This window comes from Hydra viridissima, unplaced genomic scaffold, assembly GCF_058129835.1.
Source record: "Hydra viridissima isolate aposymbiotic clone 2 unplaced genomic scaffold, HvirCarnegie_v1 scaffold_9, whole genome shotgun sequence".
In the NCBI taxonomy this organism is placed as follows: domain Eukaryota; kingdom Metazoa; phylum Cnidaria; class Hydrozoa; order Anthoathecata; family Hydridae; genus Hydra; species Hydra viridissima.
Window position 1 is genome coordinate 7,750,025 of NW_028324308.1, and position 26,621 is coordinate 7,776,645.

The 26,621-nt window shown below is 26.8% G+C and overlaps 1 protein-coding gene across 4 annotated transcripts; it reads left to right on the forward strand.

The window, feature by feature from the left end:
- The first annotated feature begins 2,160 nt into the window (after window positions 1-2,160).
- On the forward strand, window positions 2,161-26,287 carry LOC145185931 (ubiquitin carboxyl-terminal hydrolase 48-like). Of its 4 annotated transcripts, none has more exons than XM_090098592.1 (26): window positions 2,161-2,739; window positions 2,949-3,019; window positions 5,467-5,516; window positions 5,651-5,710; window positions 5,923-6,001; window positions 6,101-6,221; window positions 7,632-8,054; window positions 8,383-8,563; window positions 8,846-8,933; window positions 9,603-9,707; window positions 9,905-10,011; window positions 10,776-10,851; window positions 11,895-12,204; window positions 12,325-12,542; window positions 14,271-14,395; window positions 15,368-15,490; window positions 15,587-15,645; window positions 15,743-15,850; window positions 15,933-16,066; window positions 17,497-17,711; window positions 19,100-19,155; window positions 19,289-19,361; window positions 20,604-20,732; window positions 21,550-21,592; window positions 21,854-21,886; window positions 25,589-26,287. In XM_090098592.1, the coding sequence occupies exons 1-26, from the start codon at window positions 2,669-2,671 to the stop codon at window positions 25,612-25,614; spliced, it is 3,084 nt and encodes a 1,027-aa protein (XP_089954718.1). In that variant the 5' UTR covers window positions 2,161-2,668; the 3' UTR covers window positions 25,615-26,287. The 4 variants fall into 4 exon arrangements, with proteins under 4 accessions (XP_089954718.1, XP_089954720.1, XP_089954719.1 ...); XM_090098594.1 differs by having other exon boundaries at window positions 17,497-17,666; XM_090098593.1 differs by having other exon boundaries at window positions 2,382-2,739; window positions 9,603-9,701.
- The last annotated feature ends 334 nt before the right edge of the window (window positions 26,288-26,621 follow it).

Consider the following 26,621-nt stretch of genomic DNA (forward strand, 5'->3'; position numbering starts at 1 on the left):
ATCTTACAAGTGATATATTTAGAGCTTTATAATAATTAATAAATAATGGTTTAATTAAAAAGAACAAAAAAAAAAAGCACACTAGTGCCTTTAAAAAAAAATGAATAAAAAAGCAAGCGATTGAAAATACAAAAATAGAATGGAAAAATAAAGTAAGTTCAATTATGACACCATCATTGCGAAAAGCAGCATAAAAACACATAAAAAATTACGTTGTATAGAGCCTTTCAAAATCTGAAATCTGTTTAAGGAAGTTTTATTCTCACTTGTTACAACCTTCAAAAAGGATTTTCCAATAAGACATATAAATGCTTGTGCAGGACACTGAGGATGACGATTAAATACTATTTAGAACTGTTCTTCTTAGTTATAAAAAAACGCATCGAATTTGGTCAACTTCTTGAACCATTACTCAATTGAAATACATTAAAAAACTTGTGTGCTTCATGTAAGCTACAAAGTACTTTTTCTGTTAATTATACCGGGTTCACCTGATTAATTTAAGTATAAACACAAATTTCTTTTTTTTTCATAATTGTAGATAAAGAGCAATCCGGAGACTAAATCATTTGAAGACTCCACGGGAAGAAACGGCAGGGTCACATTTTGAAAGTTTCGACTTTTTACACTTTCTAGCTTTACTAACCATAATAGCATATTTTGTATTTGAATTCAAATCAAATAAATGATTTGATGCATATTTAAAGTTTTTCTAAATTTTCCAAAAACTTCGAAACTTATAAAGGTTTAACAGTTTAATAATGATTTATCTCAAAATGAAAAAATGTGACCCTGCCGTTTCTTCCCGTGGAGTCTTCATTTGTTTGTTAGGAAAACATTTTATAAACTATACTTTTGAGGTTTTTGCATGATCTTTATTTTATAAGTTTTTTGTATTAAGAGTAGATTCTAAATTACACGAACAACGTTATCCCTTTTTAAAAAAACGACAAGTAACTCTTAATATAAAAATAGTCTTTAGGACTCTGGATCCACTCATGCAACTGCTGATATCTTTTTATTCATAGGGGATCATAACTAAAGTGCGTTTTGCTGGTGAGGAAGGGGTATTAAAAAACAGATAGCTAATATTGCTTGAAGTAGGGAGTTTAGGCAATTTTTATAGCCAATTAAAATCTTTTTTATTTCAAATGCATTGGATTCCTTAATACATTTTATTTTCAAAATGGTTTAACCACTTCTGTAGCTTATTTGGTTCCAAAGATATTCGTGTTTTAATATTTTCAATTCATATACATTTTATGAAATATTTCCCTAAAGTATCTCGTTAAACTTTTGGCACCGAAAAAAAACTTTTTTGTCTTTTTTTTTTCTTGCGTAAAAAGTTGCGTTAACAATAAAATATCAAAAGACGGGGGAAATTTATAAAATCTCCACTTAGAAAACAAAAAACCCACCCTATTAGACTACCAAAAAAAAAAACAAAAACTGTTTGACATAATAAATAAATAGTTGCAGAATCTATTTTTATGTGGGGACGAAAGAATTAGCTTAATTTACTTGTGTATAAACAAAACTGAAACATTTAAAATTAAATAACTTTATCAATTCTAAAGCAAAACGACGTCCCCAAAAAAATTATTGTAGTGCAACCTTTTCTAAAAAAAATAGCATCTATATATACGTATATACTATTTATTTTCATGGGTGGGTTTTTATTCTTCGACACCTACATAAAATCATTTGTTGCGTTTTTTGGACGAAGTTTTTCAAAAACGTATGATATATATTTTTCCGCGATAAAATGTCACGTGACAAAACTCCCTACTTGAAGAGGAGTGTCTAAGTACGTTCGTGTTACCATGGAAATGGTCTGTTCTCTTCTTTTTAATGAAAGAAAGTTTTTTTTTTGGAAAAAACTCTTCCTCAACCAATATCTTCTCATTGTAATTTAGCTTTCAACAAAAAATTGTTATCATCATTTTGAGAATAGAAACGAAAATAGTGCCTTCATAGTGTTACAATAGTGGACGACCTCCGTTTTATTCTTTTGAATAGTGGTTTAGCGATTAACGCTGCAAAAAAAAATAAATAAATAAACGCTTCATACAGGGGTTACGTATTCAGCAAAGTAAGAAATAAAAATTTTGCTAATTAAAACTTGCACGAATAATCCAAATAAATGTGCCCCTACTGAACCATAAATGACGCTATTATCTGTAGATCTAGCTAGAATTATTTGGCCTCACAATACTTTACAAAGTCATCCATAATCTAATGCAGTGCCCTTCATCAGATATAAAGTAATATAAATGAATTTAGATTACAATTTACCAATGCCGATGAGTTGCAAAATAAAATAAAAATTTCTAAAAACGAATAAAAAAAACAATAAGGTAAATATTTATAAAACAAGCTGCAGAGCTGAAAACATTCCGCGAAACACAGGTGGAAGAGCGCCGATCTTGCTAGTGGCTAAAGCAAGTAACAATGAATTTGGAAAAGGAAAACTTGATGAAAGCTGTTAACGTCTACCTGATGTGTGCAAAACCGTTATTAATGGACGCTCTGTTTACTATCTTGCCACCCCAGTTGATAAAAAACACTTGCCTCTGATACCTCTTAAATCTTCTTAAAATCAGCTTTTCATCATATTGTTTTTATCTGATAAACTGGCGGGAAGGTAAAAACGCACGCTGCTTTCACTATGCCAGGAAAATATTCCCAAGTTTATGATATTGAAATTAATTCTCCTTCTTGTGAACCTGGAGTATGCAGGTAAATATAAATTTATTATTAGTTTTTTTAGAAAAAAAAGTGTGAATGTAGAAAATAAACCTTGTTAGGTATATCTAGTATCAGTTTGGTTTCTAAAGGACGGTTACTATACATGTATGCTTTGTTATAATGTATATTGAAATTATTATACTCAAAATTGTTAATTAGTTTTTCTAATTTAACTTAAAAGGTTTGTATGCTTGCTTTAGAACGAATTGTAGAAAAAATGTTAACTGTTTCTCTCAATTGGGCGAAAAATTCTGGTTTAATGATATCAAAGGTTTGATAAAATGAAGTGTATATGTATATATATATATATATTAGGGTTATGACTTTTACTTTTTTCAAAATATTAATTTCCCTGATGTTGCCTTTTATGAACTTTTGCCTGTTTTTTAGTTTTTTGTTGTTATTTCTATTTGGTCATGTAAAAACCTCATCTACCCAAATCATTTGGTAGATAATACCTGCTATTGCATAATACTTCAAATTAATTCTCATTTCTCATTAAATGTGTTGTATTATATTTTCAGATTTAAATAAACATATCTCTTGTTATTAAACAATCAAAATTAGCAGCAGAATCAGTTATAAGAAAAATGGATGCACAATTTAAAAAAAACTACAAAAAGATGTTGAAGCATACCGGAAGTGAAAAAAGATATTCATGATGTAATGTGTAAAATGCCTTTAAACAGAGACACTATTGGTAGATTTTTGGACTATACAATTAAGTTAAAGGGCGAGCTGACTAAGTAAAGAACATTTCTTGGGAGAAGCTGAGCTTTCCTTTTATTTCTAAACATTAAGTTTTAAAAAAGATTGACATACTCATAGAAATAATTGTAAAATATAGTAAGTGGTCAAGCTAATTATTTGAAAAAAATCTACCTCATCTTTTTGATAATATAGAATTGAGTGAAAACTAGATTTGCAGTAAAGACAAAGAACTTTACAGAAAACAAATTGAATTAGGATGAGTGGGATACAAAACTGATAAAGATGCTTCCATGTCAACAATAAATCCTTCAAAATAGCAAAGAAATCTTTCAGAACCATCAACAAGTAAAGTGCAATAGTTCAGTAGTGGTACTAATACTGAAAAAGGCAAGAGCAATATAAATTCAAATGTTGCAGAAGAGTCTTGCCCTCTGAAGAAAAAGTATCAAACAACAAAATCTGCTACCATACTGGTGTCAAAAGTGTTATCAAAAAGGAAAGCATCAACTGTTCTTTAAAACTTAATCAATGAAGGATTAGATTCACTCACGTCATCACAATCAGGATTTTGGTGTCAGGTGTTTAAGGAAGCATACAAATTCAAAGTAGATCTAAAAAGAAAATTGAAGTTGAAGAGGAAATCTGCTTATAATAAATACCAGGTGGTCTGTCTGAAGAATTCTGCAAGAACTTTCAATCTTGGTATTTTGTTTTGTGATGATAGATCAGCTGAGAGTATCTTTATCTCACTGCAAGTCTGATTGGATAGATAAAATACATGAAGGAGTGTCAAACTGATTATTTCTGACACTACAGCAGTCTATACAGATCACAAAAATGATGTTGTTAGTAGACTCCAGAGACAGTTCAGACTAAAGGGTCTAGGAGAGCCTCAGTTTATTATTTGTCAACACCACATTCTTGACCAATTTTTTTGACACTTGTTGGATTCCTTGTTTCCAAAAGATTCAGTCACCTCATTAGTTTGTTAAAGACATTTTGTCAGGATATAAAGACTTAAAACAAATTTATTCTGCCAAAGAAAAGACATTAATGCATAAAAACCCAGGACAGTGGGACAGTTTCAAGTTCCTTTTTGAACTCTTTGAAGCATATAATTTTTACAAGGAAGGAAAATAGCCTCAATTACAATGGCATAAACTACCCTCCCTTCATTGTGTAGACAGAATTCACAGGGAATCTTTGTATTGATGGCATTTTTTCTCCTTCTGAAATGGAGAAGTCAGTTCAAAATTACTTGTTACTTCATTGCAACTCTATGGTCAAAGGTATGGTTTTCAAATCAGCACTATACAAAGGACTCATACAATCAGCTGCATGCTGCTGTCTGCAAATAAAACTGTCCTAAGGCCTTAAGATGTTTTTGCACCCACTAGATATAAGAACAATCAGTGCTTGATGTTCCTTGCTCAAATATGGTTGCCAAGCGAGCTCTCAAGCTAATGAAAAGGCCTTACAGTAATTGTAAAACTGACAAATATCTTAACAGCAAGTTCATAAATAGTAATTCAGAAAATTAAAACCTTTCTCATAACTTACTATTTGCTATGTTGACAGTTTTTGTAATAGATAACTTGTAAACAGCCACATATTCTTATGATAATTCCATACAAAACCTTTTTTAGGTGTAGGATTTTTTTTCACAATTAAATAAAATGAAAGTCGTTTCTAAAAATCATAAGCAAAAGTTCATCATATACCACCAAAAGCTTTTAAAACTGAAAAGTATCATAACTCTAATATACACACACTAAATATGAGGAAAGTTTTGGATATTTTTAAATATCTTTACTTTTTTGAATTTTTATAGTTTAGAACATTAAAGCTGAGATATTAATAAAAAACTAAATTCTGACTGATAATAAAATGAAAATTTAAAGAAGCTGCAACAAAAGAGACAAATATATAATAAGTTTATAAAACTATTATTGTGAATTTTAAAACTCAAGATATAAAAATTAGCTTTATTATAAATTTTATTTACAGAGAGTTATTGGGTTAATTTCACTGATAGCGAATCTGAGAGAAGACTAAAAGTATATCATTTTAAATTAATTTTGATTTGCATTTGTTATAAAAGTAAGAGGTTTTATGAATCTTAAATATTATTTATATATTTTAAATACTAAATCTTATTACTTTTTAAAATCTCAAGCTTTTTTATACTAAGGGAAATCATGTTGGATTAAAAAATCTTGGAGCCACTTGCTATGTTAACACATTTCTGCAGGTTAATTTTTATTTTTAAAACAACTCTTGTTTTGCTTTAAGCTTAAAATTTTTATAAGAAATTAAAAGAAGTAATTTCTTATGAATGATAGTCTGATATTAAAATAGTTTTTCTTCCATCATGAAGTGCACTGGAAAATAATTTTTTTCTTCTAATGAGAATTTTGCTTATGGTTCTGTTGTGTTAAATTAAATTTTTTTTTTTTTTTGCAGCTGTCATTTCATAACAAAGCATTTCGTTATGCAATTTATCAATGGAAATCAACTGGTGGTTATGCTCCTAAATTAACAAGTATTTTTAGAAAGATTATCTTTTTTTTTAGTATTATAATACTTTGTATAAAGCTCTCTTAAAATATTCAGTATACTTTAGTACTGTACTCATGTTTAGTCAAAGATAATGGAGAAGGTGCACCCAAGTCTCTGCTTTTAGAATTTAATGCAAATCAAACAAATAAAATTTGTGGAAATCTTCAATATTTGTTTGCATTACTTGAATTAAGTATTAGAAGGTAAAGATTTATAGTATACTTGTTGCATATTTATAGGCCTGGCCATAGAATATGGCATGCAGGAAATAAAAATTTTTAATATAGTTCACTTATGGACAATTCTGATGTGAGATGTGTAGTAACCACTTAGTACTACCAATTAAAATCCTTGATTTTTAAGACATGTTTTAAAAGCAGACTGTTGTGTCTTGAAATTGAAATAAACCTTGCAGCAATTTTTTTGACGATTTTTTGTTTTAATATTATTGTGTCAAGTAAAAGAATTGTCATATCTTTTGTAATTGACTTATTAATGCAATATTGCTGTGGTTATTTTCAAGGAAAACTAGGTAATATTCTAGCTATTTCTATTGTCTTTCTCTTAAAAATAATGATTTTCAATTCATTTTGTCAGAAGAGTTTTTAGAGGAAATGTGTGCAATTTTCAAAATCAGGTTTTTGCAAAAAATAAATAGAAGGAAACTGAAACTTAAAAATGTAAATAAAGTTCTTTTGCCATCTGTAAAAATTTCAACCATTGCCTTAAACCTTTATTTTTGTTAACAATGCATTTAATAAGACTTCAGTAATTTAAAGAAGTGTTTGGCATTCATATAGAACTGCCTGTTTTACAATCTTTAATTTCCTATCTTTTAAGTATTTTTGTGTTATTTTTTAATGCAGGCATAACAAACATCACTGTTTTGGCAAAGTTTTTCTAAATAAGAAAAGAATATCCTGTAACATTTAAACTCAATTATCACCAAAACACAAGACTTTTTTTGTAACTAATCTTTTCAATGGCCTTTAAAGAAAATGTTTTAATTTGTGTGATTTGTATTTTTCTCAAAATCCTGGTTTATTGAGTCTGCAAGTGATTTGAATCAAGTTCAACATACAAACTGCTTTATTTAAACACTGACTTTAATGTGTATTGAAGTATAATTGTAGGACTGTATACAGCTTATGGCCTAGCCTGATTCATTCTTTTTTGCAGATTTTTTAGAAATAGTTGAGTTTTCTGTAAAATCATTTATGTGATAAAGATAAGCATGAAACAGTTGTTAAAAATATTCCAAAGCAAAAAAACATTTACAACAACTTATAGTTTTTATTTACTATTGTGAAAACCTGATACTATCGTAATTGTAATAATGAACATAGTGGTGATATAGGCAAATAAAAGAAATAAGCAGCTACCAGAACCCCAAAGCAAATTTAAAATAAACCATTAGAAGGAAAAAAAAAAATTTTTGCTGCATTTTATAAAAAAATTGGTTTATAAAACTTTCAATTAACAGTTAAAGCTATTTTTTCTATCTGCAAAGAAGAAAAAAAGTCACATTGGTAATTTTATTCTAAAAAATTTGTTTATGCAATTCAAAACTTATTAAAGTCATTTAGATAATTTCAACAGTTTAATTTAACCAGATATGTGGATCCTTCATCTTTTGTGGAATGCCTTGGATTACAAACAAATGAGCAGCAAGATGCTCAAGAGTTCAACAAACTTTTCACTACACTTCTTAGCAATGCTTTTTCTTCTCAAGATAGTTTTCTATCAAATACTATTGACTCACAATTTGGAGGACAATATAAATATGAAACAAAGTGTTGTGTATGCCAAAGCACATCAGTTACTTATTCAAAGTTTTATGAGCTTGATTTAAATGTTAAAGGTCACAGCTCTTTATCTGGTTGCCTAAAAGAGTTTCTTCAGGAAGAATTAATGCAAGATGAAAACCAATATTTTTGTTCAATTTGTCATTGCAAACAAGATGCCATCCGTAAAATTGTTTTGGAAAAATTACCACCAATCTTGAAGTTACAGTTGCTTCGATTTGTATTTGAAAGGTTTTATTATTTTTTATACTTTTTTTAATTTTATTTTGATTTGCAAATATCAGAATGTTTATGTATGTTTTCTAATTTATGTGTGTTTTCTAATTTATGTGTGTTTTCTAATTTGCTTATATAAAAAAAGTTTATGTTTTCTTTAAAAGTAATTTGTCTTTTTTTAGTTAGGAATATGGTATTGAGATTGAACTTTACAATTTTTTATAATTAGAAAGTCTATATTTCAGTTATAAGATATTTTATAATTGTGAAGATTTAAAAACTTTGAATTCTAAAATGTAACAAAAAGTAAACATAGTTCATAATAACTCTTTACTTTATCTAGAGAGACTGGAATGAAGAAGAAAATAAATACAGCTCTAAATTTCCCTGAAATACTAGACTTGGGAAAATACATTAAGTTTGATAATCCTGATGATGGAATTTACCATTTGTCTTCTGTGTTAATTCATAGAGGATTAAGTGCTCATTCTGGACATTATATTGCTCATATCCATGATAAAGAGGTATATTTTTTAATAAAGCTTTTTCAAGTTTTATGATGAAATTTTTCTCATAAAAGTTTTTGAAATTTTGTCACTGTATTAAAGAAATTTTATGTTTGTTTTTACAAAAAGTTTCTAAAATTGAACCTCAAACTTTTAATTTTGGGGTTCACTTTTTGAAAAATTTCTTTAAAAATATTTTGCAAGAAGTTTATATATACATCAAAACCTTAAAAAAGTTTTTTTTTTTTTTTTCTTTTTCATTTGATTACTTTTGTTTTAAAAATAAGTTGGAAATTTTAGAACAATATTTGGTGTCGTTTTAATGATGAAGATGTTACTGTAATGAAAGGAAAATCTTTGCAACTTGGAATGGAAGATGATTTAGAAGGTCAATATTTCTACTCAATTTTTTGATATATTTGAAAAATTCTTTCACATATTTAACAAATTAACTAAAAATGTTACTTAAGTTCATTTATATTTTACTACTGACATTCAATGTAAGAGAATAAAATTGCTTTTAAAAATGTTCATCTAAAATCATTTTGAACCATAATTTTGCTAGGCATATTTAGAACTAAGTTTTCATTTTACATTTATATGTATTGCAATTAAAATTTTAGTTAATAAAAGCCTTAATTTTAGTTGGTTAATAAAATCCTTAATTTTATATTAAAAAAAAAAAAAGTAAGTTATTTTACATGTTTTTATTTTATTGTATTTTCACTGATCATCAAAAACTGATTATCAGTTTAATGATCAGTTTACTGATCATCAGTTTACAAACTGATGATCTGTAACTGATCTCAAGCATCCTATTGATTGTAAAACAAGTTGATAAATTGGTGTGCAAATATTGGATTGTATGCAATTTTCAATGTATTTTTCCATTTGTTGACTATTTTGAATATTTAGCTTAAATAAATTTTAACTTTTACTGACTCTTATGTAAAAGATAAAATTTTTTCTCTTCTATAAATAAAAATAAATAGGTTAAATGTTAAAACTTTTTTATACAAAATAAAATAATAGGTTTTTATACAAAATAAAATAATAGATTTTGCTGAAACAAAATGCAAGAAACCCCGGAAGTGTGAGCAAGACACAGTTACTCACAGTTCAAAAAATGCTTATATGCTTGTATACAGCAAGATAAGTAATAGTAAGTTTTTTTTATTAATCTATGAAATGACATTTTATTATGACAATTCATTTATTACAATTTTTGGCTATGCTTAATCTGCATTCTATTATGGTATAATAGGATGCAGATATTTGATATTTAACTAAAATAATGGATAAAAATAATGGATGCATAGGTTGAGATTATGTAAAAAAAAAAAATGAAAAAATTATTAGGTAATCCCAGTCACACAGTCTGTGAAGTACCAGTGTTTATGAAGGAAGCTGTAGAGAAAGATAACTCACTTTTTGATGTTTGGGCTACAGAGCGAAGCAATTCTAGGGTATTGTTGCTTAATTTTTATAAGTTTGTATTTGATTTACTTTTATTTCACTTTCTATTTACACAGTAATTTAACTTTTATTTATTATATTTATTAAACACTAAAACAAATATAATATTTTTAAAAATAGCTTCTTTTTTTTAACGCCACAAAGAATAAGAAAAAAAAAAGTTTGATGTAAAAAGTAAAATAACTGATGAAGTTAAAAGTTTCCATAGTTTGTCAGTTGCTGTAAAAAACTTAGGATATGTTTATTTAACTGCTTCTTTAAAGAATGATTTTTAAGTGTAAATAAAAACAGAGATTTAAGAGTTAAAAATTATAAATTTGAATTATTATAACTTGTTATTCCAAAAATAGTTATTATATATAGATTTAGTAGTTTTAAGACAGCTATTTGAGCATTGCACAATTAAACCTTGATCACAGTTTTTATAAAAAACATCTAATAATTGTAATGGTCAATTTAAAGCCATAAAAACTGAATAAAAGGTTTAAAATAAATTTAAGGCTGGAATTTGCTCTAAATTGCCATTAAACCTTTCAAATCAGAAGTCTTACTTTAATTTTTATCTTCATATTATTTCTTTTAAAAAATATTTTAACAAATAGGTTTATATAATAGAAAGTTAAACAAAACAAAGAAATTATTCTACTATATTTGTTTAAAAAAATCTATATCTTTATTTTAAAAAATTTTGAATAATTTTTAAGTTTCATTAGAAATTATTTTTAGTTTCACAAAAACCAACTCTCAATTTTAGAAAATTGCTATAAATGCAGGTCTAGAAAAGAAAAAGGCAGTCCAAAGTATATTTAAGCGTCTTCCAGTTCAGGAAGGTATATTTTTTTTAAATAGTAATATTTTTTGAATTATTACTTGATTAAAATATTATTTTGTCATTCTTGGTTTAACCTTTTAGCTGCATTTGATAATTTGCATTCAATAAATACCTGTTTTCTAAGGTTCATAAAATGACTGCTATAAAAAAAAAGGCGTTTACACTACTGAAAAAGTTTCTCATTTTTTCTGATTGGTTATAAGGATATTTAATCAAAATTTAGTAATTCAGCAATTAAAACATGTCTTAGAATTAGAAGCAGAAAAGAAATGTTTCAGAAACTTAAATATTGTAAAAGATAATCCAATAAAAAAAAAATAATAATAATCAGTTGATGCTGATACTCTTGCTGTAAGAAAAGTTTTCTTTGTTGTCTAATCTTGACAGGAATATAAGTAATAAAGAATCACTACTTGTCTGGAAAGAGCTTTTTTCCTGCAAACCAAACTCTCCAAGCAAATGCAGACAGTTTAGCTTGAGATTGTTTTGTTTGTTTTAAAGTCTTGTATACCAGTAAAATGTCAATACTAAAGATAGAAAAAAAGTTTTTTTTTCCATAAGGTTGCAATTAATTTATGAAAATTGGTTAAAGACTTATTTGCTATGAAACAAATACTGACATCATAAGTAAATGTTAGAAGAAGAATATAAAAAAATATTTTTATATGCTGGGTTTGTGATAGAATTGTTAAAGTTACCAGAAGACTTTTCTAACTTTTACACATGGTTAATAGTTTTTCAAATAAAAGTTTATTTTATTATGCTTAACTTATAAAGAATTAAAAATATGTCCAATATGTTTAACAAAAAAGTTCATTTTCACACTAAATGTAAAAATATGTAATAGATAAATAAATGTAAAAATATGTAATAGATAAATTGAAGTTCAGGCTACAATTAATCATTCAGTTAACCAAACAGTTTTTTGTAAAAAACCTTTTTTTTAAAAATCTTAGTTAAATTGGTCATATTTCTTTAAATTTATCAATTACTTAAAGTTTTAACATTTTCTTATAAACTTTATGTCAATGTTATTTTTAGGTGAATGCTTTGAGTGGGTGTCAGTTAAATGGCTAAAAGAATGGCTTAACCCTGAAAACAAATTAGTTCCACCTATAGATAATAAGGAGTTGATGTGTTGTCATGATTTAGCTGACCCAACTAAACTAAATCTAATGAAAAGGATATCTAGTGAAGCTGCTGAATTATTGTTTACTCAATATGGTGGTTTGCCTCGTCTTAAGTTGATTTGTTCTCAGTGCTTAGAAATTGAAAAAAGAAGAAAGGAGTTTGAAGAACAACTAAATCAAGACATGAAAGTGTTTGCTAACTCATTGAAAACTAGTTATAAGTGTGTATTTATTTGTGTTCAGAGAAAAATGGTTGTCTTATTTTTAAAATGTTAGGGACAGTAAAACTAAAAAAAATTTATGAAAATCATTTTTTGTTTTTAGTTTTTGTTCATTTTTAGAACAAATTCACAGAAGGCATATTGGGTAGGGAAGAAATCTTTAAAAAAAATCAAATCTCTTGCCCGACAAGAGTTTTTTAAATATAAACCCTTGTTTAAAGAAGTGACTGCAGAAATCAACATGGAAATTAAAGAAAAAACTTTAGAAGAAACTACTTCTATTTTACCAAAAAAAAAATTGACATTTTTTAATGAGGATTGCTTATGTTTATTTCATGGTAATTTTTCTTATCTTATATTTTTTCTTTATAGTTTTACTTGTTTAGTCTCAAGAAATTTTATAGATTTATATACATAGATTTACATATTTACTTACATACACTACCGACAAAAAGTTTGAGGTAGATGGCAAATTATTAGACAATAATTTGTTCAAAAAAGCATAGGTTTGAATATTATCATAAAGTAATGGTTATACAATATTTTTTTGTTACTATAAGCTATAAAGCAACTTTTAAAAAGATGTTAAATTTAACTAACAGAATTAGTAACTAGTTATTATATCCTTTTTATCACTATTAATACATAGTTTTGATTCATTGAAATATCTGCCTCAATTTTTAATTACAGCTCTGCAGTTTCTAGGCAATTTTCGTAATGTCAAGAGTTGTATTTCACTCCAGGAAATTTGCAAGATATTCCAGAGATCATTTGATGATGGCAGTTGCATTTGTCTTACTTTTCTATCCAATTGTTTCGGAAGCAGCTCTACTGGATTCAAATCTGGAGACTGCAGTGGCCACACAATAATTTTCAAAATTTTTTGAAACTGTAAGTCTTCTAAAAAGTTGTAACAAATTTGGCTAGTATGTTTGGGATCATTATATTGCATGAAAATGTACTGTTGAGCAAATAATTGCTCTCCAGAAGGAACTACTATAATTTCTAGTATGTCCTTGTAAACTTCTTTTGTCATTGCTCCTTCTATTTTGTGTAGGGTTCCAACATTTTCACCACAAAAACATCCCAAAACAGTCACCAAACATCCATCATGTTTGGAACCAAATATTTTGAATTTTGACTGATTGGTCAAAAGAACTTGATTCCACTTGTCAGTCATCCAGTTTTGATGTAGTTTTGCACAATTTAACTGTTTAGTTTTGTTAACTGGATGCAGTAGTGACTTTTTAGCTGCCACTCTGGCTAGAAGTCTAAATTTCTTTAATAATTCTTTACCATGGATGTGCCAGTGCTTCATTAAATTTGTTGTATTGGGCTCTTATTTTTTCAGCTGTGAGTCTTCTATCTGCCAACAATATGTTTTTAGTTTCTTGGTCTTGGATTCTCTTTGTCTTCCTTGGAACTTAACAACGCTCGAAACTTAACAACGCTCCTTGTATGCAGCATTGAGAAACCTTTAACATTTTTTTGCAATTTGGACTTAGGAATAGCCTTCTTCCACATAAACAAATATTCTTTCTCTCTCTGTCACAGTTCCTTTCTTTTACCTATTTACTTTGAGTTGTAGTAAATTTTGTAGTATGAAAACAAATTCTAAAAATTTTTAACTTTCAGATTTAAAAACCTGCTTGAAAAATAGTAGTCTTCATATTATTATCACATTTAAAAGAAAAATGAGTAGCATAAATATTAACTGAACATTAACAATACTTCTAAAATTTTGTAAACTATAGTTAACTGTATTTCAGCAAAAAGGTGCACCAAAGTTGTTTCTATTTTTCTCTTACTATGTTAGCATGTGTTATTTGTGCTTGTTCTTAGACTGCTAAAAGAAACAGATAAATAGATCCAAACTCACACTTCAGTAATCATAATATGTGATTGTTTATCTTAAATGGCAATATCAATGCAATACAATTTCTGTAAACAAAATATTAAGATAATGTTATCAAAAAAACAATGCAATATTTACATATAGTGCCTCAAACTTTATGTTGGCAGTGCATATCTTAGATTTACAATAACTTAGTTATGTATGTATTTAGGTAACTTATGTATGTCAGAAGATGCACGAAAACTAGTTTCAGAAGAAGTGTGGCTTAAATGTAAAAAGTACTTTCCACAAGCTCCTGAATTCCTATCAAATGCCAGAGCTTGTGACATTTGTACTGCAAGTTTTTTTTTATTAATAATTATCTATTTATTTACTTTAATCTTTAAATCTAATATTCTATTACTGTTAAGGCTAAGACACCCAAAATATCAATATATAAAAAATCTTTAAAGCTACAATTCTATTAGTATTAAAGCTAAGACATCCAAAATATTATCATGTAAAAAATCTTTAAAACTAATATTCTATTACTGTTAAAGCTAAGACACCCAAAATATTTTCATATAAAAAAACTAATGTTAGTTAATAAAAAGCACATAAATCTGGTCAGATTATAGAGGCATTGAAATTCAGAGTGACCTACAAACATTCCCTATTAGATTTTATGCAGCCTCTCTTTTATCATTCAAAAAGTATACTTTTTATAGGATAGCAGTCAATGAGACCATTATTTTTTATTTTATTTTTATTTACTACAATAAAGTTTTTTGTTTATACATAGAATCATCTGATTTATAGTTTCAATTCCAAACATCTTTTGCTGTATTCTAAGAATTACTTCCAAAAGGTCTAGGCCAGTCCAGGGCTCAACACCTCAAAAAAGGTTTAGGCCAGTCTGAGTGCTCAACACCTCAAAAAAAGTAACATTTTTAACTTGATATCTATAAACAACAAAGTTGTTGCATATCAACCTGTGGTACTCTTTGATTTATCACATTACTTTTCAAAGTTTGTGTTGTAAAATATCAGAACAAAAAGTGTATTACTTTCAGCTAGTTAACAGTTTTCTTTAAAGTATATTACTATTCAATATATTATTTTAAAGAATAAGGTTTTAAGCTGTTGTCATCATTTTATTATCTTTAAGTGTGACTTAAAACTTAAGAATGGATCTCAAACCATGGATCTCTTAAAGATGTTCTCAGAGTATCTAAATAATTTTTGCTTTATAGTTTATCATCTGTACTAATATAATATGTTAATCTAATATATCCTAATACTTTTACTTATTAATGTTTTGTTTTTTAGATAAATAAAAACACACATAGAGAAGAGAGCGCAACACTAAAATTACTAGCTGCAGAGCAAAAGCAAGCATTATCATTTTTGCTTGAAGATCCTAACAAACGTATGCAGTTTTTTTTGCAGCAGGTGTGTTTTTTTATTTCTTCTGTTTATGATGGCAATGATCAATATTGAAAGTTGATGATAATAATAACGTTTTTAATTTTTAACTTTTTATCAAAGGATGGAGTGTTTCACATTATCCTACATTCATTTATTGAAGCATGGAAGAAAAGTTTTAGGTGCTCTACTTTTTACCATTATCTAAAGATGTTTTATTTGCTTTGAATGTTACTACCTGTTTTTGAACTTTACAGAAGAATTATTTTTATCTTTAAGAGGTACACGTAGAGCTTTGTTAACAAATGTTGATAACTCTGATGTTATTTGTAAGCATGGTCTTACATTATATCAAGCTGAAGAGCTCATTGATGAAGCTTGCAAAAGGTATGGATGTAAATTTTATTTGTTGGCTTAAGTTTGATTTGTTTATCAATGTAAGCAAAGTAAATATTTATTTGTATTTTAGTGATCCACAAGTGTTTATGATCTCCTCAAATGAACACAGCCTAATTTTAAATTTTTTTACATTTTCACATGATATATCAATAAAAATTTCTCAATATGACCACAGTGACACTAAAATATTTGCTATAACCCCCGGTAAGTTTTACTTTTTATTGATGGACATTTTGTTAAATGATTTTAAAGTATAAATATTAACAATTTAACTGGAGTATGTCATCTTTTATATAATTGTGTCTAACTCATCCATAAAACTTATTAAATAGTAAACTTAATGACTTAGGTATTTTAGGTATTTAATTCAGTACCAAGCTGCTGTATATTTTAAATTATTGGTACCAGTAATACTTCAGTTCTGCAATTTTATCCTTGTTCAGAAGTTTTGTTCAAATTTTTAATTCAAGTTCTTTTTTAATATCTACTTTAGTCAATATTCCATTTTGAGAAAATAGCTTTTATTTTGGTTCTCATGAATAGTTAGGTTCTCATAATTCTAACTTGTTATTTTACTAATTGTTTTAAATCTTTTGGATTTGGATCAGCTACTATACTTGCTAAATTTGAAGTTGGTGGAACTTGCTCTGAACTTTTTTTGTTATCCCAATTTATATTATGAAAACCAAGCAATCTAATTTTTATTGGCCTGCTTTCATATTCAATTATTAAATATTCACATATTTCTAACAAATAATAACAAGACATAAAAAGGTTTTACTCATATCTTTAAGTTTCTTCATGATCAATCAATAAGTTAAAATAAATTGTCTGCAATCTACAGTTCAGTTTCAGAGATTTCCACTTTCAATTCAGGTGAATGGTTGCCAAAATTTTACCTACTAACCCTTTCCACATAATCTTCAGATGTTGGAGTCTTTTTGCTGATGAAGGTTTTGAGCTTGAACCTTCATTATTGGGAATATTTTTTTTTGTTTTGTTTCACATTTGCAATGTCTGACATGAAAGGAGTGAGTTGACCAACTGTAATGGTGATTGCTATCAATTTGTTGCTTTCTGTTACAAATTTCTGTTACACCAAATTTTTATAATAAAAAATTTTGATAACTTTTGTGCTTCATAATTTATTTCTATTTTCAGTTTTTGTGTTTTCATTTTTAGATGATTTCTAATTTTAGTTATTTTTCCTAATTTTAATTATTTAGTTGTTGTTAAGTAAAAGTTTACTTATAGGTTATTAAAAATATAATTATTATTTTTTATTTTTTATATTATAGTATTAGATTGAGAAGGAAAAAAAAATGTAATTTATGTTATACTTTTTATGAAGTTTTAACTATGACACAGGAGGTTAAAAATTGAAAGTTATTATTTGTAAATCAAAGATCACAAGCAGAACATAAAGCTGGTATTTTGTAGAGGCCTTTTAGTAGGAAGTAATATCATGAGTATTACTTCTTATCAACCTAATCAACCTAATGTTTCTGCAGCTTTTTTTGTGACTTTAGGATAAAAAAGATTTATAAGGAGGATTTACGTTTTGAATTAAAAATGGCTAAAATGTTATAATGCTGCCATAAAATTTATAGGGAATTTTTTAATTTTATTTTCAGATTACTGTGTGGAATGTCGAAATACACGGCTAGCTGAAGAAATGTTTGATTCTCAACAATATACGTCTGCTCCCATATATGTAACTCGACAAGTTGTTTCAGATACAAGCAGTCAGGCAAAAGTTTTAAGAACCAATACAAAAGACATTTTGTGTAACTCAGAATGCAAAGTAATAATAAGTCCTATAGATGAATCTTTGCTCAATAGCAATAAGGTCTTTTTTGTTGTTGTTTTTTTTTTTTGTGTGTGTGTGGTTGTGTGTGATAAGAAAACTTTTTGATAAAAAAATTTCAAATTTCAATTAGCAATCATTCTTTAAATATTTTTGCTAAATCTGATTTTTGTATGATCATATTGGGTTAAGTCATTGAGTTATAAATATGTTCTGTTTTTGTTCAGCAATTTTTTTTATTATTAAAAAAATATTGATACCTTCAAATATAATCATATATTTACCATCATTCTACACCTTCATTTCAACACAATATTTTGTAAAATTTTGTGTGAAAAAGTTTTCAAACTCATGAATATGTTGTCATGAAGAGCAATATTACAGAATAGATAGACAAGCCAAGATTAGTTTCTTTTTCTTGTTGCTGGATGTATAACTATAGGAGCCATATAGTTTAATAGTTCATAATAATAATTCTCTGTTTATTACACAACATTTTTCTCCCTTGAAGCTCTGTTTATGAATTTGAGTGGTGATAAAATCTTTGTAGATTTTTCATTGTAAAGGTCTGCTAATTCTCCAAGCTTATTACTTTTGCAATTTTTTCAAGTGGTGGCATATAGTCAATTATGATATCTTTATTGTGTTTGCTAATTTCTGTGTACTGGGTTGTTTTCTATTTATTGTTTAAGTTAAATCATAAAAATTTGTTCCCAGTCCCCATTTGTCTCAGTTCATTCTTCTATGAATAATTTAAAATTTTACAATCCATGCTGAATACTTTTAGTATTCAAGTATCCATTTCAAGTAAAAAGATTTTACTTGTATGTGTGTTAGTGCAGCTATTGTCATACTAACAAGGCTTGTTTATTTAATAAAAAAAAGTTAATTTAACAATCATTTGTATAATAATTAAATGATAACAAATTACTATCAAATATGGAACTTGTTTATGGATCAATATTTGTATATTATATAGGAAATATGTAAATACAAAACAAAATGCCTTTTATAAGTTTTTCTTAATCTCTTTACATTTATTTTTAACAACTACAATAGTTTTCAATCATCACAATCACATTCTGATTACCAACCATGAGGATCTTAGTTATAGTATTTTTTACAAAAGCAATTAAAATGTATTTATCAGTTTGGTTACTAATGCATTGCAATCTGTTATTGAGATCCCTAATTTCTGTTACTGAGCTAAATTACAAAAGCAAGTTTTTGATCTTTATACATTAGAAATAACATAAGGAAAGGTATTGAAAATCTATTTATGATGCAAGCAACCTTTTCAATTGTTTGTTATATATATTATATGGCAAAACAAAACAAATACAAGAATTTATCCAACTTTTAACTCTTATTTTTTATATTTTGTTTTAAAGTATTTTGTTGATATTTTCTATTTGTTTTTAATGACCTAGCTTTTAAAGAAATGTTTGAAGAAGATACCAAATGATGATAACAGAAGAAGTGCAAGGTATTAGCATTGTTTAGTTGCATAATATTATAAATATTAGCATTATGTAGTAAATATTAGTGTTATGTAGAAGCATTATTGAAAACAAATTTCCTAAGAATTGATTTTTTACCTTTTTAACTCCTCTTTTTAGACGCAGGATGCAATTTGGGGAACATTTGTTCCGAGTAGACTCTAATAATACTTTAAAGCAATTAAAAATACAGGTATTTCTTTATTTGCCATTTTTATAAGTCTAAAATCAAAAGAGATCATATCCTCTGAACATAAATATTATAATTTAAGAAACCTTGTGGAATTTTTTTGCATTTTTTATTTTCATAATTCAAAATTTTTTAATAATAAAATTTATGGTTATACAAACATTTAAAGAGCTTTTTGTGTCACTAAACTTTAAGTTAAACTAAATTAAAGTATTAAGCTAAATTAAAGTATTTTACTATATTTTTTTGATTAATTAAATACCTGGTCTAGCAAAATAAATGCATAAAAGATATTTTTTAATATAAAATTTTACAACAACAAGAAATCAATGATATTTAGCAGTATCACAGCCTTTTGTGTACTAGTATATTTAACTTTATTTTACATCACCCTTATCACAAGTAGAAAGGGTAAATGTCTGGTAAAACTCTTGACTACACACTACACCTTACTCAACTCCTCTTCTGAAATGGATTGCTCAGTGGAGATAATTTTAAGAGACTTAGCACAGGTCTTGGCCTCCAAAAATGATCATATGATGTAATCTATCAGATTGAGATCCAGCAGATATACAGATTATATTTATCAATTTAATGTTTTTATTTGTAACAATTTTTTAGCAGCTCTGTATGTGGTGCAATGTAAGAGCTGGCAGCACCTTTGGGCCTTTACTTGCTTGCCTCATCCTTAAGATAGCAACGTTTTTTGGTGCCTGTAGATTGCTCTATTTTTGCTATTTGTTGCACTAAGTGAATACTTATCCTGCTGTCCTAAGCAATCTTTTTTACAAACCTACAACTTTGGTTGATTTGCAATTCTGAATGGTTTAATGGTGGGTTTCCTTCCTAGTCCAAAATGGTTACTTCAAAACTAAACTTATTAATTGCTTAATTGCCTAAAAAGCCTGAGCAATGTCTAGCACTCTCCCAATTGTATTTGCCTAGCTATACAATTTAATAAGGGCAGAGAATTAATTTGGCATTTAAAGATAAACAATTGCATAAACAATAAAAATTGGCATTTTTATGATTTGAAAATTACTTTAGAACATGCAGAATTGTAATAAAAGCAAGTACAAATAGAATAATACTTTCAAGCCAAGAAAAAAAACATACTTTTTTTTTTTTTTTTGCCCCTATAAAAAAATTCTATGTTTATTTGGATTGGGAAAGTAAAACTACAAAAGTTGAAAATTATGGGAAAAATACAAATAGTTTATAATATATACTTTTTCATATGTTTAGCTAATGCAACATTTTTCTGTCCTACCTATGGAGCAAACACTAATATCAGCTGACGGTATGCTATTGGAGGATGATAATAAAAGTTTAATTGAGCTAGGCATAAAATCAGGAGCTCACTTAGTTTTAGAAGTAAGTTATTTGTATTTTAGAAATCATTTGTATTTGTAATGTGATTTTTAGAAGTAAGTCATTTGTATTTTAGAAGTCATTTGTATTTGTAATGTCATTTTTAGAAGTAAATTCTTTGTATTTGTAATGTCATTTTTAGAAGTAAGTCATTTGTATTTTAGAAGTCATTTGTATTTGTAATGTGATTTTTGAAGTCTTTTGTAATGTGATTTTAGGTTTTTTTGTATTACTGGTTTTAATTTTTTTACATTTACTTTTAATCATTGTTAATAAGGTTTTTGTTTATTACTATATTGCTTCTTTATAATATGTTTTTTGACTTTTATGAGGAAAAAAAAGTTATTTACAGATTTTTTGATCTACTGTTCTCTTTTTTTTCTCTTTTTTTCTACTGTTCTTTTTCTTGCACAATTACCTTGCTTGTTATGACATCAGTTGTTTAATATACTTATTCTGTGGTTTGTTTATTATATCACTAGCATAATAATAATCATCATTTGCTAATGATCAACATCACCCTTTAATACCTTAGACTTAGTTAAAATAATTTCAATAAATACTGGTTTATTTTAAGATTATCTTTTTCTTAATATGTTTTAATATTGCAATAGAGAAGAAACTTAATTTTTATGATAATAGTTGTTTATAATGTAAGTATGATTTTTGATACAACCCAGCATCTTAATAATGATTTTGACCCAATATCCTAATAATCTCCCTGCTGTTATCATTTTAAACATTTTAATTGTTTTCTTCACCTTATTTTTAAAATTTGTATCAAGAAAATGATATAAAGAAATTTTTTTCTTACTTCCAGGTGCAAGAACCTAATCCAGAAACTGTTGTTTTACAAGAATCAGGTTGTTTAAGATAAAGATTAGTTTTAAAATGTGTCATGTCAAATGTAAAATTCATCACTTTGTTTTCTTTAGAGGCCTTTAAATTAAAAAGTATTTAAGAAAATATGCTTTCCAAATATGTAATAAATTACTTTAAACTTAAGTATTTGTATTTATTTTAAAATTATTCTTAAAATAATTTTTTGATTGTCTTATTAATCTATTCCATATACATTTTCTAGAATCTTAAGAATAATTATTTGTTTTTCTTTTTATGTGTAGTAAAAACTAGATCTTTGGAAGAAGGATTTAAAGGTACATTTGTTCATCTCTCTCTCTCTCTCTCTCTCTCTCTCTCTCTCTCTCTCTATATATATATATATATATATATATATATATATGTATGTATGTATGTATGTATGTATGTATGTATGTATGTATGTATGTATGTATGTATATATATTGTATTGTATTGTATTGTAGAAATTGTTAATATTACCAGTAAGAGTGCTCAATACACTATAGTATAAGTAGAGGGAATATTTTTATTGTAATACAAACCAAATAATTAGGTTTATTTAGCATTACTCAAGGTTTCACACAATCTTCAGATGTTATAAATTGTAAAAAAAACATCACAACAAAAAATATACAAAAAAATGCTATGGAGTATCTGCTAAGGTGGCATTACAGTTTTTTATTCAAAATTTATTTTCATGGCTGTACTTTGATGTTAGCTCACTTTGTTTATTGAACAAGCTCAGTTTTTGACGTGATAATGTGGTACTTTTCCATCAAGCACAAATTACAATATTTACCAGTACATTTAAATGGCTCTGCTTGATCGAGAATATTCCAGGTAAGGGTAGGCTCTAAATTATTTTTACACTCCCATAAAAGTTTTAAAATTTTGGTGTATATATATATATATATATATATATATATATATATATATATATATATATATATATATAACCAACAAAAAATTCATAGCATGGTGCAAAATCTAAATAAAAAAAAAAATAAAACCTCAATTATATATCACTATCCTTGTAATATATTATGTTATTCTAAAACTCAAAGAAGTTAAGAGAAACAGAATGTGAGGAAGAATATTTTCAAGCTATGATTTAAAAGAATTACAAGTTTGCAAAATCCTAACTCCTAAAGATCGGCCATCCCAATTTCTAGACCTCAACAAGATTGAGATGTTATGGGATGAATTGGATAGGAAGGTTAGAGAGGATGGTCCAACCTATAAAAATGTGCTCAGGGATATTTAAGCTGTCAGTTGGAAAAAAATTATGCCTTACACCCTTGAAAAACTGATTAATTACATGCCAAAAATCTGTGCTGCAGTAATTATGAACCTTAAAAAATATTTCAACAAAGCTAAAATCTAATACTTTTAAAATATTTGTTGTAAATCTTAGTATATTTTGTAAACTTTATATAAATAACAATAAGTATAAAAAGTGTTAATTGTGATTTCCTAGATATTTAAAAATAATTTTACCCTGCAATAAACTCTTTGTTAGTAGTGTGTACACACACGCATGCATGCACACACACACATGATTGATTTGTACATCTTTTTAAAATGTAAAAACAATGAAAGTTTTAGTGAAGAATTTATTGTGCTAGTATTGTGCTCCATATTTTGAAGTAGGAAAATTTACCAATCAAAGCAGACAGTTTTTATGAATTGCAGTCATAACTACTCAAAAAAATTTATCCCTCAAACTATTCTCTGCAAGACATTGTAGAGATTATTTCTCAGAAAAAAGTTGGATAAAATAAGAATATTTTGTTTTAAGTTGTATGAAATCAAACAAAGTGAGTCACGGTTCAAGCTAGTATCCTAAAGTTACCTTTAAGTTACCTTTAAGTTGCCTTTGAGCTTTTTCTCATGGAATCGTAATCGTATGGAATCCAACTTCTAGAGACTACAACCATCAATTCACAAAAACCTAAATTGAAAGATCTCTCAAACTTTATTTGATAAATTTTTTTTTTATAGTACAGTTTGAGTGGATATAAGTCAGTGAATCTTCTAATATCAAATAGTTTCAATTAACATTAACTTAGTTTCAATTAACATTCACTACAAATTTCTGCAAAAAAGATTCTGAAAAAATACTAAGGTTCCTGTTATTGCTTTAGAAACTCATTTTGGTTTAAGCTATTGGAAATCCATATTTTTGAATAGTATCAGTTTAATTCCAATCTATCAGATCGTATTGCAGAAGAATCTTGATTATTTTTTCTCTATTTTAAAATAAAGATGAATTTCACATTTGTCTGTATATAAGTGCTCCAAATTTTTGTGTTTGCAATTAATTAGCTGAATGGTGTGGTCAAGCATGAAATTAAGTTAAATACAGGATTAGTGAGAAGAATAGAAGAGAACAAATTACCAGATAAGTAGAACAGGTTAAGTAAAACAGGATGGAAAATTGAACAATATAGAAAGAAACTAAAGTTTCTGAGAAAAATTAAAATCTGTATGTAATATACACTATATTAATCATTGCCCCATCTTAATAAAGATTTAGTTCAAACCAATAACACAACATGAAATACATTGTCTAGTGGCATTTACCCTACTAGGTATTGTGTTTCCTGTTGACAGTGTTAGTTACCATTACTGACCTATAAGTCTTTTTGGTTTTACAGATTTTTTCTGAATTTTTGTACAGAATTTTAAAAAACTATAAAAAAAGTTGTTATCATAAAATATTATGAGTTATATAAATTTGTATGGAGTTATCTAAAAAGTGAAAAAGTTTTTTAATTTAACAAAAATGTATAGAATTATCTGAACTGTTATTTTATTTTCTGGTTCCATGTGAACCTCTGTGGCTCCATGTGAACCTTGAAACTCTTGGCTCCGTGAAAACACTTGTAGTTTAACAAGTAAAATGTTTGTTAATGAGCTCACTTGTTTTGTTCAGTTGCAGCATTTTTCAAATAATTGTTTTAAAGTTTATGTTAATGTTTTTTTCAGTAGTAATATTGGTTGACAAAAATGGTAATGTTGGAGACATAACCATTTTAATACTCCCTTTGAACTTTGAGAATCTTAACAAATTTGTCAACCAATATTACTACTGAAAAAAACATGAGCATTTATCATTGTTATAGTTCATGTGTAAATAATAACTGAAGAACAAATACTGTTAACAAACAACCATCATTTTCATAGTTCATGTATAAAATAATGACTGAAGAACAAATGCTGTTTTAACAAACAATATTTTCAAGGCTTGTTTACATTTAAATTGCTATTTACAGTATTGTATACATTTACATTCTACTTACAGTATTGTCTGATTTTTTATAATTTATCTGATTGATAAACTTTGAATTAAATGCTAACAAAAGGAAAAAGAGCACAGAATATATGTATATACCTATTTTTTTTAAATTGGCTAAAAATAGTATTTTGCAAATATAACCTACTTAGTTTTTACCGATATTTTTATATGGGTTTTATATACATAACTACTTATCAAAATTAATTAAAGATAGTTGCAAAAATTTGTAAAGAAACCCTCATCAATATAAAAAAGGTTGTGCCAGCATGAATTTATAGTTATTGATAGAAAATGCTGTGTCAATATAGATTTATAACAATAAATTAATGAGTATTTTGGTTATTGCATACCTGTTTGTTTAAAATCTTTTCCTTTCTTTCTTTGGTTTTTGTTTGCTTTATACAATAGTATATTTTTAACAGGAAATTTTCTGATGATGCATACAGTGTAGCTGCAGTTTCTTATTGTCTAATATTTACTTACGTTAAATCTTTTGAAGTGTTGATCTTACTTATGGTCACAGTTTCTCTCTTATCAACCATTATGAAAAAATAACTGTTCTTTTTTCAAGGCTTATAAAGTAATAATTTTCTCAAATTTCTGAACTACTAAATAAGTCATGAAACTAGATACAATAATGAATTTAAAGGTAATTAAGTTTTTTTTATTTCTTATATACATTCATATTTTTATAATTTAGGTACAAGTTTGCTTAGTGGCTTTTAACATGGAATATGCACCATCTGCTTATTACCAATATGGATTAAAGCATGCAAGTAACTATTAGAGAAAAATAACTTGAGATTTTTTCGGAGAAAAACTACTAATAGTTTTATTGTTTGTTGCATTTGAAAATGCTGAAGATTGTTCCAAATCATAACTTCTTGATTTTGTACAAACTTGTTTTTAACCAATATTGTATATACTAAAATCAAAAATGTTTCAATGTGCAAAAACCATGCCGCAGATTATAGCATCAAACAACCGAAGCTTGGAATTTGTTCTAAAAGTGGGCAAATATTATTTGAATTTATCATCCTGAAACTTTTTATTTCAAAAGATAATTATTTTAGTAGTAGATTTTGATATTTCTTACATCAAAATATGAATCTTCAATTTAATTATTCTTAATATTACTAATGTTAATTATGTTATTATCTGGTGTAAAATTCTAATAATTATTGTTAGATAATTATGTTATTTTGATTTGTATGTTGATGTAAATGGAGATTACATATACTAAGTGACTTTAAAAAGTCAATTCAAGGATGTTATTTTCTTTTAAAGAAAGGTGTTTGCAGTTTAAAAGATAAATTTTTGTTGTTGTTATCTTGTGTATGTAACATATTGAATGGAGATTTTTAAAGTAAAACTCATTAACACTTTGTTGTTGAACAAACTCATTTTTTTGATCTTTTTTATATTTTCTGCATATAGATAAAGTGGTTCAAAGGATTTTTCTAGTTTTCTAAACAACCTGATGTTATGATGATTGTTGCTTTTATCTTTGCATCAAAGAAATAGCACAGTGTAAACTATATAAAATAGTTTGTATTAAAAGTCTTCTGTATTCTTAGCAGTACTCATTGCAGTAAAATTCTGTTTAATAGTTAGAACCATCAGATTGTGAACCTTTTTTCTTTTTTTGCCTTTTATTGGAGTAAATGTGCAACATGAAAATGATCAGAGAAACTTTTTCTATTACATGGATTTTGTTTCATAAGATATAAAGT

Bases quoted from the DNA above. Each gene is read 5' to 3' on its own strand.
- LOC145185931 (XM_090098592.1), top strand. From the start codon at position 2,669: ATGCCAGGAAAATATTCCCAAGTTTATGATATTGAAATTAATTCTCCT. The intron at 3,020-5,466 runs GTTTGATAAAAT...TTTTATTTACAG, and splicing joins CTGGTTTAATGATATCAAAG to AGAGTTATTGGGTTAATTTC. The intron at 8,564-8,845 runs GTATATTTTTTA...TGGAAATTTTAG, and splicing joins CTCATATCCATGATAAAGAG to AACAATATTTGGTGTCGTTT.